The sequence below is a fragment of the Nelusetta ayraudi genome, unplaced genomic scaffold, assembly GCF_046127955.1.
Source record: "Nelusetta ayraudi isolate G7.1 ecotype Tasmania unplaced genomic scaffold, CSIRO-AGI_Nayr_v1 ptg000004l, whole genome shotgun sequence".
In the NCBI taxonomy this organism is placed as follows: domain Eukaryota; kingdom Metazoa; phylum Chordata; class Actinopteri; order Tetraodontiformes; family Monacanthidae; genus Nelusetta; species Nelusetta ayraudi.
Window position 1 is genome coordinate 17,271,997 of NW_027466054.1, and position 16,530 is coordinate 17,288,526.

A 16,530-nucleotide genomic window follows, 5' to 3' on the forward strand; every position below is an offset into this window, starting at 1 on the left:
TAACATTTCGGGGTGGTGTTTATGCTAATCCGCCCTTACCATTTAGCTGTATATACAGTATATTTACAACAACGTTAATGCTTCTACCATAGAATTCGAAGATAACACTATCCTGTGATCAGATATTGAAGCACACAAGTTGAAATTGCGTGAACAGTTTTTTTGGGTGAACCTTTTTGTTGCTTTAGGCAGATTAAGACTGAGGAGTAGCTACTGAGTACGGAAGCCGAACATGTTCAGACGGATCAACCGGCTCGACTGCGAGGCATGCATTCTCTGTCACATATCAGCTAGCACGGCAAGACCTACGGAGACCTAACAAGTTCACATCTACCGCCTCTACACCGTGTTTCATGCTAGTTGCTAGAGTGTAGCTGCACCTCCCTCCCGAGAAGAACAGTTCTATCGCACCGGAGCGACCAGGTAAAGCCGTTGGCGCTACTTTCAGGGTGATGCTAGCTGCCTTTGCTACTAGTAGCTGTGGGGGGTTACGCCGAATTGTGCGTGCCGGCTAAAATGGTATGCGCATCGCGGGAGTGCGCACAGCCAGAAACGGTCAAACGGAACGTGATCGTATTTTAATGAGATATAAACCAAGTGACGTCTTTAACCTTTAAAACAAGTTCGCATACGTGTTAAGATTTAATTTTGCGTGACTTCGCAGGCGGACGAGGCAACGTGATCTTTAGGCGCATATAGATACATCTTATTATCAACTAGATTAATTATCATCTATTGCTCAGGTTTGACTCTACCTTTCTATCGCCAGAAAGAGAGACTATTTGATGTATGTTTTTATTGCATTGTTAAAACAAGTTTGGATAGTTGGCATTAGGTGTACATCAATGGCTTCAGCCCTTTCTGTGTGATGATTTCATATCGATAAATTCGTTGATTCTTGGGTTAAAACTCTTTAGCTCATGAGGTTGCTTGCCTCCACTGTAACTGATCCCTTCAATGTAGGAAACATGGAGCGGAAATGCGAAAGAGTTCTTCCTTTTAACTCGGAATTCCCAGAGTCAAAGGACGAACAAGCGCAACTTAGTTTTTGACCCACATCTTCTTCCGTCGTTAGTTGCCCCGAGATCCGCGCAGTTCTCGGCCGGCATGCCAGTCTCGACATAACACCTGGGTTGATATGTGGCTGCAATGTTATGATTATAAATGCGCACTGTTTTCCCCGTCTTTGTCGCATCGATTGGGAAGATCGCTCGTAGCATCCGCATCACTGACGCGGGACATCGCCCAGCAGCCGTCTCCGGTGTAAAGCTTGTACGTATCAAAGCGACGCTAAGCTAGCTGGCTGGCTAGCCGTGAATGAACCAGACGCATCCGCGTTTGTGCCGTCTGGGCCTCAATGTGGGAGAGGGCTGCCCGGATTGCGGTTCATAGTTGGTATTGCTACGTGTTCCCAATCACAGCTGTAAGTTACGAAAGGGAGAACGGAGTGAGCGGGGCTGCTTCTGGGTTTTCACGAAGCCTACCGCCGGGATCGCCGCCTTTAAAATAACGCAGCCGATTGTTACATGCAGCGATTTGATTCAAATCAAAACAGTTGGTGAGTTGTTGTTGTTGTTGTTGTTGTTGCTGCTGCTGCTGCTGCTGCTGCTGCTGCTGTTGTTGTTGTTGTTTTCAGCGTAGTCTCCCTCAACGTGATTTGAGTAATAATCGTGTCAGGTATGACTACAGACGAATGCTGAAGCATGGCTCTCTGGCTCGGCATTTCAACGTTAGGTGTCATAATGTGTGGACGTTCTGTTGTGGCTGCTTACGCCACGAATGGCTTCTTGTTAACAAGAGTCTTCATTTCGAGACAAAAACAAAGAAGGGCTTACAACGACTCATCTCTCAACTCGTGCCTCAGCTGCGACGTTACACTGAAAGTCACGTTCAACGTACCCCCGGAAAAAATACCGTGAGGTGTTGAGGCGTAACATGTAAATTACAGAGTTTACCATAAACTTTAAACTCAACAATTTCACATATACAAAAATAAGAAATAAGCATGACAGACTGTCTGTCATCCACCTGTTTGTTATCCACCATTGTACAGTGACCATGTATTATTTTTTATATAGACCTATAAACTAAAGACCTTTGAACTGATGACGCTGCATTTTGACATCAGTAATTTATGGTTGTGGTGGAAGAAGAACTCAGGTCCTTTACTTAAGTTAACAACACCACTAACCAATGAAATACCCTGCTTTTATAATCCTACCATTGTGAAATAGGCCACTGAGGAGTTTTAATACCTGTTTTGACCGCAAATACAGTTTGGTTTTGTTTCCCCTTTAGACCAAGCAGCCATTGTTTAATCTTTAACAGTAAACTGAGAATACATTTCATTTACAGAGACATCGTGACCAAAAGGGAAGGGAATTTTTGGGATTATTTCTGTGCCAAAGAGTAAGTTGAAACTTCTAAGAATTTAGGACTAGAGGACGATAATACAGCCTGTATTTTCCATGGTTGTTATGCAGGCGTAGTACTCAGCATTATAGCATGGGTGATGGCGAGTTGTAAGTGTATTCATTGCCCTATGAAGGAAGCAGAGGGACAGATGGAGGACAGGATGACAGGGAGGTGGCGGGAAGAAGGAAGTAGATGAGTTAGAAAGGAGGCGACGCTTAAAGATTTATATCAGTTTCTGAAATACCAGATTTCAGAAACTGATAGGGTGCAAAACTGTCACCAATTGTTTTCGCTCAACTAATGTGCGAGCGATGGTACAGAAACAGTTACCACAGAACTGTAACTATCAACATGTGCGCAACCCTCTCTTTGAAGAATGTATAGCTTTCCGTCAATGTTTTGTACTGTAATTATTTGCGACGTGCTTCTGTGCAAACCAGTTCTGGCTATGCCAGTTCTCTTAAAAAGCCCCCCCTCCCAATGTTCAACTCGGTCCTACACCCCCTTGCTCGTAAGCAACTATTTAACGCAGTTGTAACCAGTTATTTTCCCCGGATGTTTGTGCGTTTAGGATGGAGTGGCAGCCTGATGAACAGGGTCTGCAGCAAGTGCTTCAGCTCCTGAAGGACTCGCAGTCCCCAGACACGGCAACACAAAGAGCCGTGCAAGAAGTATCCTCAAGTGTGTATGGCTGCGTGTGTGTTTGATAATAAGAGTGTGGTGGGGGGAGTGTGCGATTCTGACCGGGTGGTGTGTTGTCATCTGTAACTGGTCGTCATACAAACAAGCCAGCCGATTGTAATAAACCTTCCGGATGTCGGACCATGTGTTGGAGTCCTTAACTGAGCCCGACAGAAACTGGAGCAGCTCAACCAGTTCCCAGACTTCAACAACTATCTCATCTTTGTCCTCACCAGCCTCAAGTCTGAAGGTATGTGTGCGTTTCACCAGGGAGTCTGTTCTTCTTTTTCCTTTTCAAAGAAAGACATCCATATCGGGGTATTTGTATTTCACGGTTCTTGCAGACGAACCCACCCGTTCGCTGAGTGGCCTGATCCTGAAGAACAATGTCAAGGCCCACTACCAGAACTTCCCGCCCAACGTGGCGGATTTCATCAAGCGGGAATGCCTGAACAACATCGGAGACCCGTCGCCGCTCATCAGAGCTACGATCGGTGGGTGTCCAAGGTGGGGGCGGGGGAGGGGGCGGGGGCTGCGCCGCGCGGAAACAAAGCTGCTGTGGCAGCTTTTTTAGCCGCTGTGAGTCAGGCTAGCACGTAGGAGGCTGAAATTTTGCAGGTGTCGTGGCTGTGTGGGAACTGGTGCAGTGCTTTCCAGATGTTTTGAGTGGTGAAATGTGCTGGCGAGGCAGAAATTTAGCCTTGGCCTTGTCTGCTTTGTTTAAGCAAACGTTAATGTTACTTTATTTATTTTTTTATTTTTTTCAAGGGATCCTGATCACGACCATTGCCTCCAAAGGGGAACTGCAGACGTGGCCCGAGTTGCTGCCTCAGCTCTGCAACCTTCTTAATTCTGAGGACTACAACACCTGCGAGGTCAGACTGACCTGCAGCAGCACGAAGATCACCTTTGCAACCGGGAATATCTTGAGCTCACATTAGATGCATTTTGCTTCCCTGTTGCCCAGGGCTCTTTCGGAGCCTTGCAGAAGATCTGCGAGGATTCCTCCGAGCTGTTGGACAGCGATGCCCTGAACCGCCCGCTCAACATCATGATCCCCAAGTTCCTGCAGTTCTTCAAACACTGCAGCCCCAAGATCAGGTCGGTGCAAAGTCGATTCTTCGTTTCTTCCTCGTCCTCTGACTTTGCCTCCCTCCTCGGTGCCAAAGCGGCGTAATAAATGCCACCGTGACCTTTTCCTTTCCTCAGGTCACATGCCATAGCATGCGTGAACCAGTTCATCATTGGTCGCGCCCAGGCACTGATGGACAACATTGACACCTTCATTGAAGTAAGCGCTGCGGGATCCGTTTTCATTTTCTTCCCGCGCATGTGAAGTAACAAATTGCCCAACTTGTAACAGGGTCTTGATTGTTTGCAAAGACGCTGAAACTCCTCCGCGACCGGGCTATTTGGGTGTCAAGGCCGCCGTCACACCAAATCCAACACCTGACAAACCCAGCAGGGTTGTGAAGCAGTAGTGCGGCGGCAGCGGCCGGGCGGAAGTCGCACTCACAGGAGATCCGTCTCAGATTTGCTTCGAGCTTTGGTCGATCATAAAAATGTCAGTACAAGACAAGGAATGCGATTTCGCTGCCGCTCGTGGTGGCTTCTTGCTTTCGTGAGAAATGATGACAAACATTTGCATTTTACATCATCTCGGCAAAGTTGTTGCGTGGCTGCTCCAAAGGCTGAGAACCACACGAGTGCTCCCTCCAAGCTCGTGTACTGTGCAGCTGCATTTTGCTCTTTTAAGACCGGTCATGTGGACGGTACGATCAACGTCACGTCCTGTGGTCTGAAAAAGAATCTGCAGATCGTTTGAGTGTTATTGAGCTTCTGTGGGTGTGGCCTTGAAAAGCAGGAAGAGCATTGTGTCCTGATACTAAACTGAACCAGTGGCGTCAATAGAACATTGTCTCTCCAGCAGCGATTGGCTCAGCAGGTCGGGGCTCATAATAACCTTAACATTAACTCCACACTTGGTTACTGTGATGTGCCTCAAGTGGATGTTGCTGCGACTCGTAACCCAGGCGTGAGCATGTCAACCAGAATTGATGTTGAAAAATGAATGTTTGTTGTCAAAGCCCTTCAGGTCCCAAAACCATTTCATTCATCAGGTTTTAGTTCGTCCTCTTCTTCTTCTTCTTCTTCTTCTTCTTCTTCTTCTTAAGCAAATCAGGGCTTTGAGGTCTTCGAGCCATCTTTTGGTGAAAGTCCTGAGGTCAAAGGTCAGACATTGGGGTGACAGCTTTTCCTGCTGCTGACCTTAGCCTTTTTTAAATCCAAGCTCGTAACTTATTTACTGAGAATGGCTGTGGCATGCAGCATTTTGATGTGATTTTTTTCCTGATGTATTGTTGTTGTGACGTTAAAGGTCCAGTGTGTAAAATCTGGCATGATGAATGATTTTCCTATTGGTAAAACATACAGCCCATAAATTCAATAATAAAAGTGCATACTGGCAGCACAATAAAAGTAGTTTGGTTTTCCCACCCTTAGAACAGTTCTCATATCTATAAGAATACAGAGCAATAAGGGTCTTGTTCCTAGTTGGCTTCCTTCTCACAGTGACAGTGGCCTGAATACGAATAAACAATGTAGGACGGCCAGTTCCACTGCTAACCTTGGAACAAGACAAAGGGCGAAATAAAACTCAAACATCAAGTGGATTTTAAGTACATTCATAAGATTAAAGTAGATTCAAATAAAACAGAGGCTGCCTAGGCAGGTTTTCATAAATACCGAGCTTCCTTAAAGATTTTACGCACTGGACCTTAAGCTATTCATTTAATTGCAAAGCACTTCAAGTGGTCGTGGGTGCCAGTCATAACTAAATGCAGATTTTTATTTGAGAAGAGACCAGACATGCCAGACGCTGAACAGGAAGTTGATTCTGCTTCCTGCTCTTCTTTGATCCCACAGAGTCTGTTTGCGCTGGCGGGGGACGAGGACTGCGAGGTCCGCAAGAACGTGTGCAGGGCGCTGGTCATGCTGCTGGAGGTCCGCATCGACCGCCTCATCCCGCACATGCACAGCATCATCCAGGTGAGGAGAGTGAGGGGAAAGCAGGGACTCGAACCCCAACACGGGCCAACGTGTGCGTTGATTCCCTTGAGCTTCGCCTCAATCTTTTGATTGTCTGCTCCCAGTACATGCTGCAGCGCACCCAGGACCCCGACGAGAACGTGGCTCTGGAGGCCTGCGAGTTCTGGCTCACCCTGGCCGAGCAGCCCATCTGCAAAGAGGCGCTGTCCGGCCACCTGGTCCAGTGAGTTGTCCTCGAGAATTGCCAAAGAATCTCAAAGCGAGTGTGTGTTTGTGTCATCATGCTTTTTCCTCATATAATTGTTTTTCTCGCCCACCAGATTGATCCCCACCCTCGTCAACGGGATGAAATACTCTGAGATTGACATCATCCTCCTAAAGGTGAGTTGTCGTCCTCCCCTCTCGTACTCTCTCGTTCCCGGCCACATCCTGTTCCTCACCATCCCCCCTCTCCTCCCCCCTCCTCTCTCAAGGGCGACGTCGAGGAGGACGAGGCCGTCCCGGACAGCGAGCAGGACATCAAGCCCCGCTTCCACAAGTCCCGCACCGTCACCCTGCAGCACGAGGGCGGCGAAGGCGAGGAGGGCGAGGACATCGACGAGGACGATGAGGACGACGACGACACGCTGTCTGACTGGAACCTGCGTACGTCCGTCGTCCTGCCGAGCAGACTGGGTGGCTTTGAGCGGCTGTTCCCTAATGCTGTCTCTCCCCCCTCCTCTCCCCTCTGCAGGGAAGTGTTCGGCCGCAGCCCTTGACGTTCTGGCCAATGTGTTCCGCGACGAGCTGCTCCCCCACCTCCTGCCCCTGCTGAAGGGGCTGCTGTTCCACCCCGACTGGGTCATCAAGGAGTCGGGCATCCTGGTCCTGGGCGCCATCGCTGAGGGTGAGTCCTCTCACTCAACACTGGTTGAAAGGGAACAAATTAATTAGGGCTGTCAAATGTCTTTATCGTGATTAATCGCAGAATCTTCATAGTTAACTGCGATTAATCGCGGTTTGAATTGCATGTGTAAAATTCTGTTATTTTGCATTTCAAGGCAGTTTTAATCCCACAATGTAAAGTATTTCTTACCAGAAATCGGCCAGAGGGGCCGACTATGGGTTAGTAAAAGGGACAAAAAGGCTTACGCTGGGTCCACACTGGATGTGGAGGCGCCGCACCCACGAAAATCGTGCGTGAGTCGCAGCACTCCGGTTCACACTAGGCGCACATTTCGGTCGACAAGCACTTCCGCTCAGCTGCTGTTTACTCCCATTCAGAGCTCTTTATTTCATCAAGATCAATTTCACATCGTCCATCTTGACAACAACTCCTATCTGCCTCTCTCTCGCTCTTTCCCTGTTTGTTTGTGTGTTTAGACACCCAAAACACCACCCTCCCACCCCGTAGCCAGCCCACTCTCTCTTTTGTGTGCGTTTGTTTGTTTTCATCTCTCTCACACACTGTTTAGATACTGACAAATATAATGTACACAAATATGATCGCATTTGTCAATCGTGGTATTTTGTTTTGAGAATTTTAACTTTGAAAAGTTCTTTTATTTTGAAAATGTACCTCATTTTCTCATGCTTCTTGGAGTGACTTCCTGTCCAGCTTGATGCGGATTGTTCACGTTTGAAATACAACTTTTTTAACGCGTTATGGATTGTATTTAATTAATCGCAATTAATGCGTTAACGCTGGCAGCCCTAAAAGTGATGCATCAGTGCACCCGGCTGGAGTGCGAAAGTGTCTCTAGGAAGTTTTACATCATTTGAAAGGGGGTGCATCCGGGAGCAAAAACAATGGTTCCGCCAGGAGAAGTTTCTCTTTTGAATGTGAAAATACCATCTGCTGCTGCTCCGTCCACCCTGATCTCCTGAGCAGTAGCTTACCATTTTTCATCGATGTTTTCTGCGGGGTTTTAAGGACAGTTGCAACCTTTGCTGTCTGTCTTTGTCAAGTCTAAAAATGAACATAATTGGATTGGATAGAAGATCTATTTATCTATCTATCTATATATCTATCTCAATTTAAATGATCGATTTATTTATTTCTAAAGGACCGCTCCTCGACAAAACACTTTGCATTTTGTTATTCAATTTTAACACGTGGTCAACATCGCTGCGCTCCTCCAGGCTGCATGCAGGGCATGGTGCCCTACCTGCCGGAGCTCATCCCCCACCTCATCCAGTGTCTGTGCGACAAGAAGGCCCTGGTCCGCTCCATCGCCTGCTGGACCCTCAGCCGCTACGCCCACTGGGTGGTCAGCCAGCCCCCCGACGCCCACCTCAAGCCCCTCATGACGGAGCTGCTCAAGCGCATCCTGGACGGCAACAAGCGGGTGCAGGAGGCAGCGTGCAGGTTCGCCCTCTACACGTCACACGTGCACAATCATTTCTCGACTGCACACTCACGCGTCACCCGTCTCCTCTGCGCTCCGCAGTGCGTTCGCCACCCTGGAGGAGGAGGCGTGCACCGAACTGGTGCCTTACCTGAGCTACATCCTGGACACGCTGGTGTTCGCCTTTGGGAAGTACCAGCACAAGAACCTGCTCATCCTGTACGATGCCATTGGAACGCTGGCCGACTCTGTGGGACACCACCTCAACCAGCCTGTAAGCGTCCGGCTTTCACGCTTCTTTGAAAGCGCAGGAGTACAGTAGTGGAAAAAAGTTTTTGGACAGCCTTAACATTCAACTCTAGTCTTAATTCATTGTTATTATTACATATTTGCCAGATAATTTTTTGTGTGTGTGTTTCATAATGTTTGGCTGCATCAGAGGCACAAACAAATTGGTTTTTTTTGTTGTTTGTTGTTAAAAAGACAAAATGGCTATAACTCTATTCGAGTCTATTTTCGAGTTTTCAGTTGAAATCTCGTGAAAAGTCAACATTTCATTAAAAAAGTCGACGTAAAAAAGAGGAAATTTCATGAATAACGTCGACCTAAAAAAAATCTGAAATTTTGTGGATAAAGTCGACGTTAAAAAGATGAAATTGTGTGAATAAAGTAGAAATTTCATGAATAAATCGACTCAAATAAAATGGAAATTTTGTGAATAAAGTGGAAATTTCAAGATTAATGATATGGATGGTGGATTAACCCAGTTACCCACAGTTAAAAGTAAGCTGCAGGAATCAGGAAACTGGCGAAAACGAAAGTACTCCACTAGACTTGCACGCAGAGGCTTTCGACTTCATTCTCGACAATTGACATTAATTGCAAAATTTCGTCAACTTTTAATCTCGAAATTTCAACTTTATTCTCGAAATTTTTTTCTTTTCTTGTGGGCCCCAATCCTCTTCTGTAAATTCTTAAGTGCAATACAGTTTGTTACAAGAGATGGGGTCGGGGGGATTGAACAAGTTGAAATCAATACATTTTCTTTCAGGAGTACATCCAGAAGCTGATGCCGCCGCTCATCGCCAAGTGGAACGAGCTGAAGGACGAGGACAAGGACCTCTTCCCCCTGCTGGAATGCCTGTCGTCGGTGGCCACGGCGCTGCAGAGCGGCTTCCTGCCGTACTGCGAGCCCGTCTACCAGCGCTGCGTCACCCTGGTGCAGAAGACTCTGGCCCAGGCCATGGTGAGCTTCACTCTCTCTCACCCACACACACACTGGCATCATACAAACATCATCACGCTGTTGCTCCTCCTCCAACTCTGCTGCAGATGTACAGCCAGCAGCCTGACCAGTACGAGGCTCCCGACAAGGACTTCATGATTGTGGCTCTGGACCTCTTGAGCGGCCTGGCCGAGGGCCTGGGGGGCCACGTGGACACGCTGGTGGCCCGCAGCAACATCATGACTCTGCTGTTCCAGTGCATGCAGGTGAGCGGAGCCCCGCGGCGGCGGCGGCAGAGGGACTCTCTCATCTCCTCTCGTTAAAATGTTCTGGTTGTTGTCGGTAGCAGAGAAGGTCCCTTCTGTGCCGCTGAAAGCTTCCCTTGTTCTGCCGCAACCCTGCGGTGGCTCCACAATAAGCCACTTATCTCATTAAAGAGTGCCTTTGATATCAGCTGAGCAGCATTCAAGCTGTTCTAGGTTTCTTTCAAGTGTTTGGAGGGTTTTGTGCGTCCAGGTGGAGCATCAGCTGTCGGCTTTTTTTTTTCCTCTCACTTCCTGCTGGTGGCTTTGCAAGGTCCCCCAAAGCTGAAGTTTGGTGCCAAGAGAAATAACATGCCACCCGCTGTGTACCTAAAAGCCCGTTACCACAAAGATAAAACAAAGAATCGGCTGGCCCCGCCCACATCTTTTGACAATTCTCTTTGTTGCTGCTGTGAATATTTTCAGGCCTCTTGCAGAGTTGCAGAGAGATTTCCCAGAGAAGCACAATGTGACTAAGATTGAAAAGCAGCTGCAAGAAGTTAGCGTGTTGCATATTTCATGGGCTTGCATGTGCAAAACAAGAGGTGGTCAAATAGTTTTGAGTGCTTTTTTGTCTTTTTAATTCCTATAATTTTGCTTGTTTTGCACTGTGTTTTGTTTCTGTAATTATGCAAATTCCCTCAATGTGGGATTAATAAGGAATTCTGTTTTATTCTATTCTATTCTATCCTATTCTATGTTTTACTATCATACTAAAGCAGCACTGTGTAGATTCATATATATTAATAAGAAAAAAGAGTTTTCGCTGCACATCATTCATAATTAACCCAAAAATCGCATCACAAAATGATCTACAGCTACACGTGGTTGCTTTCATTAAGCTGAACTGTCCTCATGCTCAACAGCGAAGAGTCACGGCTTTTACATTTTTCCTCCGGGTGGCGCTGTGTCTTCACTCTTCATCGCTCGTCTCTCCTGCTGTAGGACACGATGCCGGAGGTGAGACAGAGTTCCTTCGCACTGCTGGGCGACCTGACCAAGGCCTGCTTCCCTCACGTCAAACCCTGCATCGGTAAACATCAGGAAACATCAGTCTGTTTTACTGACTCACTCACTCACTGACTGACTCACTCACTCACTCACTCAGTGTGTGTGTGTGTGTGTGTGTGTGTGTGTGTGTGTGTGTGTGTGTGTGTGTGTGTGTGTGTGTGTGTGTGTGTGTGTGTGTGTGTGTGTGTGTGTGTGTGTGTCCTGTCTTTACCCCTGACGTGTTTTCTCCCCCCTGTAGCCGAGTTCATGCCTATCCTCGGCACCAATCTGAACCCAGAGTTCATCTCCGTGTGCAACAACGCCACCTGGGCCATCGGGGAGATCTGCATGCAGATGGGTGAGTGGCAGCAGCAGCAGCAGCAGACGATGCCTTCAGGTACCAGGCTTTGCGGTCGAGATGTGGGACGTGGCGTCACTCAAACCTTTCTGTTTTTTTGCCAGGAGTGGAGATGCAGCCCTACATCGCCATGGTGCTGAATCAGCTGGTGGAGATCATAAACCGGCCAAACACTCCCAAGACCCTGCTGGAGAACACTGGTACTGCAGATACACCCCTCTCCTAAACCACATTTTATCTGTAATTTTTAAAGCCATGTGTTGAGCCACATTCACTGTTTTCTAACAGTGATTTGCATCACTTGCGAATGTCCCAGAATGGAGAAAAATCCGTCCTTGACTTCAGTGTGTGCTGGACATCAGCCCTTTGTGATGTCACAAAAGGCCCATATGATAAATGCTCAACCGGAGTACGAGATGAATAACAAGATCTGATATTGTGGTGGAACACTGAGCCATTAAAATTCTGTTTTTTCAGTTTTTTTGCCAAATGGGTGACGTCAAGGTCCTTGCACACCAGGAGCGAATTAAAAAAAAAAAAGTCAATGCAACCGAATTTCCGCCGAGCAAAAAGGCAACTATTATTTTTTTCGCTTCTGTGTTGAATTATTCGGAGGCAAAGAGGCGAACGCTGGACCTCTGACCAATCAAAATGATGTTGGATCAGCCATCACCAGGACCTCGTCAGCTGAGGATGTAGTTGACTCCATTGTTTCTTCTTCGGCGCAACAGAAAGAGCCACAAACTTTATTCGCTTAGCGAATTTTATACAAATATTCGTATTCATATGCGTCGCGCTTGGTGTGTGCACGAAAAATTCGCATTTTCGCATCGCTTATTTGCGTCGCTTCGCTTATTGCCCGCTCTGTGAGGACCCTATACACTGCAACTCCGTCCCCACTGACGTGTGTGTGTGACCTTTCCCAGCCATCACCATCGGCCGCCTGGGCTACGTGTGTCCGCAGGAAGTTGCTGCTGTGCTGCCGCAGTTCATTCGACCCTGGTGAGCCTCCTCTTTGTATTTAGCCAGCGCACTTTGCCTCACCCGTATTTTTTTATCCAGACGTGTTGGTTGCCGGTGGAGTCGAACGATGCAGATGGATGTTTGCTTTGTGCAGGTGCACGTCGCTGCGCAACATTCGAGACAACGAGGAGAAGGACTCGGCGTTCCGCGGGATTTGCATGATGATCGGCGTGAATCCTGGAGGTGTGGTGCAGGTGAGACCCGGGGTTTTGGAAACGGAACCAACGTCGCTCTGCTTGGAGCCCCAAGAGGGTTTTTTTTTTTCCCAGGCTTGGTTCACTTTGTCATCGTCCACATCTCTCCATGTGTTTTTCTTTCCCCCTCCAGGATTTCATCTTCTTCTGTGATGCTGTGGCCTCCTGGGTGAACCCGAAAGATGACCTGAGGGACATGTTCTACAAGGTGAGGCTCTCGTTCACCCGCTGAGCGAGCTTTAAACCAGAGCAAAATTAATCAGTGATGTTCACGAGCTCAAGGTGTGAAAACATTAGAGCGGAGCGCCAAGTACTCAGACTGACGGCTTTGGAAGTCGAAAAACAGATTTGGATGCTTTAAATGAGTCCATGTGCAAAAATGGACGTCCAGGTGTATTTTTCATTTGAGCCAAGTTGTATATAGATAATAATCATACATACAAACACTGCTGCATGGCTTAACGATTTTATCTTTACAACACTTGTCCATAAGTAAACGAAACCTGCTTAGAATTTCAATTTCGTGCTAATTCACGCAAACCCTTAGTTGCTGGAGTATTTTTTTCTCATTTTTCTCTCTTGCCTGCTCCTGCAGATCCTGCACGGCTTCAAGGAGCAGGTCGGGGAGGAGAACTGGCAGCAGTTCTCCGAGCAGTTCCCCCCGCTGCTGAAGGAGAGACTGGCAGCCTGCTACGGAGTTTAGATTCTCTACACCCACCCAAGAGGTTGGTATTAGAGTACACAAGCGAAAGAAGTGCAGGGTGGGCTGGAGACACCGACAGTCAAATCTTAGGGGGTTTGTGCACGGAGACAGATGCACTCAAAAAACGACGCATTTACGAAGCCATATTAAAAAAAAAAAAATCCCTTTTGCACGGATACGTTGCAATCGACTGAAAACGATGTAGTACCTATGCCAGGCCTGGTGTGGCACCAAATGCTTACTCCCTGAAGGCGGAAGAAGAAGACCTGAAATGCTGTGTTTAAAGAAGCAGTAGCTCGCCTTGCTAACATCAGCACCACTGGGAACAGAAAGAAAGATCAGTCGTGAAAATACAGTGTGGATAAACGACAGAGTTGAACTTAAAAGGTCCATGTTAACACTGACTGGGAGTCGTGCCAGTAAAAGTTTGCCACCATGTTCAACTCTGTTGTTGATCCACATTGTCTTTTCACGAGCGATCTTTCTTTCTGTTCTCAGTGGCGCTAATGTTTTTAGCAGGCTGCTGCTTCTTTAAGCACGGCGTGCTTCAGATGTTCTTCTTCTTCCGCCTTCAGGGAGTAAACTTGTGGCGCCACACCAGGTCGGGCATAGGTACTACATCGTTTTCAGTCGTTTCCAGCGTCTCCATGTAAACAGGATTTTTTTTTTTTTAATACGGCTTCGTGTAAACACATTTTTTCTTCTTCGAGTGTGGTTCAAAAAAATTCCGACTCTGTGTAAACGGCCCCTTAGTTGGGCTTCATCCGACAGGTAACTCGTCAGTCACGGTTGCGTAGCCCCTAGAGCCCACGCTAGCTCCCTTTCACATGCATTACGCTTATTCTGCTGGCTAACAGCTGAGCAAATTTGAGTCACTGCATGATATGGGACCTTGTCTTGTGACTAGCAGTGTGGACGCTTACATTGATGCTGATGTCCATGTCTCCTCTCCCCACACACACAGGTGAGCCACCAGAGGGAGGGTGAACGGGAAACTCATCCATCTGTGTATTGCACTGCCCAGATCTGGGGGGAGGGAGAAGGGACGCTTACGGCCGCTCCCCCTGACGGACGGCCCCCACGCCCTATGTGTTTGTCCATAGAGGGAGGGTGGGCGGGTGGGAGGGAGGGACGGAGGGACACCTCTAGATATAACTAGGCAGGGACCCGACACAGAAAAACAAAATAAAAACTAACTGCTAGGGACAGATAGAGAGTGCGACGCGGAGGACAGGCGGGCGGGCGGACGGACGGACGGACGGACGGATGGACGAGCCAGGAGAGACGGAGGGACGGGCGCACCAGGACGTTCAGGGAGACAGCGGGAGGGAAAATCAGGAACTAGGCAGGGACAGAGAGTGGCAGGAAGTCCTGCCGCCAGGGAGGACGGAAGACGGAGGCTTTTAAAACAAAAACAAAAAAACAAACAATGGGATTCTCAAAAGTCAAAGAGTGACGGACACGGACAGACAGACCGGGACTCTCACACTTCACACTTGCACATACTGTACATGCAGTACACGGAACCGACTGTGGGTGGCACTATTTAGTTAGACTTTTTTCTGAGACCTAAATACTTGTAGTTAGGGACAGACAGGCAGGCAGGTGTCCAAACTCTATTATAGTTTTCCCCTGGGTGATATCTATCTATATATCTAGCTATCTCTCTCTTTCTTTCTGGGGATCAGGATTCAATACGATCATCCGCCGTCGTCGACTTGTTCTCTCTGTACGATAGCCTCACCATCTGCATCCGTGACACATACCCACGTAACGTTTTCTTCTCCACAAGTAGCACTGCTTCGCAGAGCCGTCCGTCTCCTCGGACGTATAGTCACGTTTGTTTTTTATTTTTACCTTATCCGAAAAGAATGAGAGGAGGAGGAGAACAAGAAGTACATAAAATAATAATAATAATGATAGTAAAAGCAAAAGTGTCTTTCCTCGTGGCTTCAGAAACCATTCCTGCAGGAAGAGAGGATTAGGGCTAACACGTTTGTTTGTTTGTTTGTTTGTTTGCTCGGCAGAGAAGGAAATCAGAGCGAGAATCACATCCTTAGTTGTCTCTTTGAGATTTGTGTGTTTGTGCGTGGATGTAAAAGCAGAATGATTTGTGTGTGTGTGTGTGTGTGTGTGTGTGTGTGTGTGTGTGTGTGTGTGTGTGTGTGTGTGTGTGTGTGTGTGTGTGTGTGTGTGTGTGTGTGTGTGTGTGTGTGTGTGTGTGTGAATCCTTACTTCTGCATTCTGTGTTAACAGTGTTTGAAATGTTTTTTTTTTTTAATTTTGATATGGTAATGAGCTAAAAAAAAACTTGACTCCCACCGCAATGTCCTTGGCACCTGTTAACTGTGTGTGTGTGTGTGTGTGTGTGTGTGTGTGTGTGTGTGTGTGTGTGTGTGTGTGTGTGTGTGTGTGTGTGAAGAAAGAGAGAGCGAGTGAGTGTGTGTGAAGAAAGAGAGAGTGAGTGAGTGTTATAACGTCTTTCTGTCTACTCTACTCTACATCTGTAGATCAGGCGCGATCCATCTGATGCCATATTGATATCCTCAGTCAGACAGTGATTGGCAATGTCATTGTGGTCTTGGAGCATTTTTTTTTTTTTTTAAATTGTCCCTTTTCATTATTTTTTTTATTTGATGTTTTATTTTGTTTTGCTGCTACTGATTTTTTTTTTTAAGTTTTGTTTCTACCGTGGACTTAAATTCGCACAATTAACGCAAGAACTTTTTGAATTAATGCTATTTTGAGTGACTGTTAACTTGTGTTTATTTTTTTTATTTTGTTTTGTTTTTTTGCACTTTTTCTTTATTTTGTATGGACTGATTTTTTTTTTTTTTTTTTAACCTTGCCCGTATGGTATGTCTTGACCCTTGTGTCAGTGTTCGTCAAACTGTGTTGCACTGTGAAATTAAGTGTCTTTGACTGGCAAAAATATCCCAATACTAAATGGTAAATAAAAACAACTTTGTAAAACTGGGACTAATCCGCACTTTTACAATGACTAACTTTGCCATATTGCTGACGTGTGTGTGTGTGCGTGTGTGTGTGTGTGTGCGTGCTCGGACGGAGGTCCTGCATGATGAGAGTGAGGTTCTGCATGAGTACCGTGCATTCATTCCTTTTTGGGCCTTTTCAGCATGATGTTTTTTGAGTAGTTGGATGGCATTTTTATTAGAGATTATTACAGATGCTGAAGTAAATCCGTATGCGGGAGGGTTTTTGTCACGCATCCCGGCCTGTTTGTATATGCATGCTTTTGTGTCG

At 47.0% G+C, this 16,530-nt stretch overlaps 1 protein-coding gene and 1 long non-coding RNA gene across 5 annotated transcripts; both read left to right on the forward strand.

The window, feature by feature from the left end:
- Window positions 1-227: 227 nt before the first annotated feature.
- Window positions 228-14,370, forward strand: tnpo2b (transportin 2b). 4 transcript variants are annotated; one of them, XM_076039221.1, is made up of 24 exons: window positions 228-423; window positions 2,987-3,086; window positions 3,271-3,346; window positions 3,441-3,590; window positions 3,865-3,971; window positions 4,064-4,197; window positions 4,306-4,387; window positions 6,022-6,144; window positions 6,249-6,367; window positions 6,465-6,525; window positions 6,618-6,789; window positions 6,878-7,030; window positions 8,266-8,491; window positions 8,574-8,745; window positions 9,523-9,717; window positions 9,804-9,962; window positions 10,944-11,031; window positions 11,248-11,346; window positions 11,451-11,546; window positions 12,273-12,348; window positions 12,464-12,563; window positions 12,697-12,771; window positions 13,159-13,288; window positions 14,231-14,370. In XM_076039221.1, exons 2-23 carry the CDS (start codon window positions 2,988-2,990, stop codon window positions 13,264-13,266), a joined length of 2,670 nt encoding a protein of 889 aa, XP_075895336.1. In that variant the 5' UTR covers window positions 228-423; window position 2,987; the 3' UTR covers window positions 13,267-13,288; window positions 14,231-14,370. The 4 variants fall into 4 exon arrangements, with proteins under 4 accessions (XP_075895336.1, XP_075895345.1, XP_075895329.1 ...); XM_076039230.1 differs by lacking the exon at window positions 228-423 and adding an exon at window positions 1,084-1,272; XM_076039214.1 differs by lacking the exon at window positions 228-423 and adding an exon at window positions 1,289-1,558.
- Window positions 14,371-14,402: 32 nt separating this feature from the next.
- LOC142897386 (uncharacterized) lies at window positions 14,403-16,239 on the forward strand. Its single transcript, XR_012928449.1, has 2 exons — window positions 14,403-15,646; window positions 15,718-16,239. It is a non-coding gene; the product is annotated as an uncharacterized LOC142897386 (long non-coding RNA).
- Window positions 16,240-16,530: the final 291 nt, after the last annotated feature.

Bases quoted from the DNA above. Each gene is read 5' to 3' on its own strand.
- tnpo2b (XM_076039214.1), top strand. From the start codon at position 1,527: ATGCAGCGATTTGATTCAAATCAAAACAGTTG. The intron at 4,198-4,305 runs GTCGGTGCAAAG...TCCTTTCCTCAG, and splicing joins CACTGCAGCCCCAAGATCAG to GTCACATGCCATAGCATGCG. The intron at 12,564-12,696 runs GTGAGACCCGGG...TTCCCCCTCCAG, and splicing joins ATCCTGGAGGTGTGGTGCAG to GATTTCATCTTCTTCTGTGA.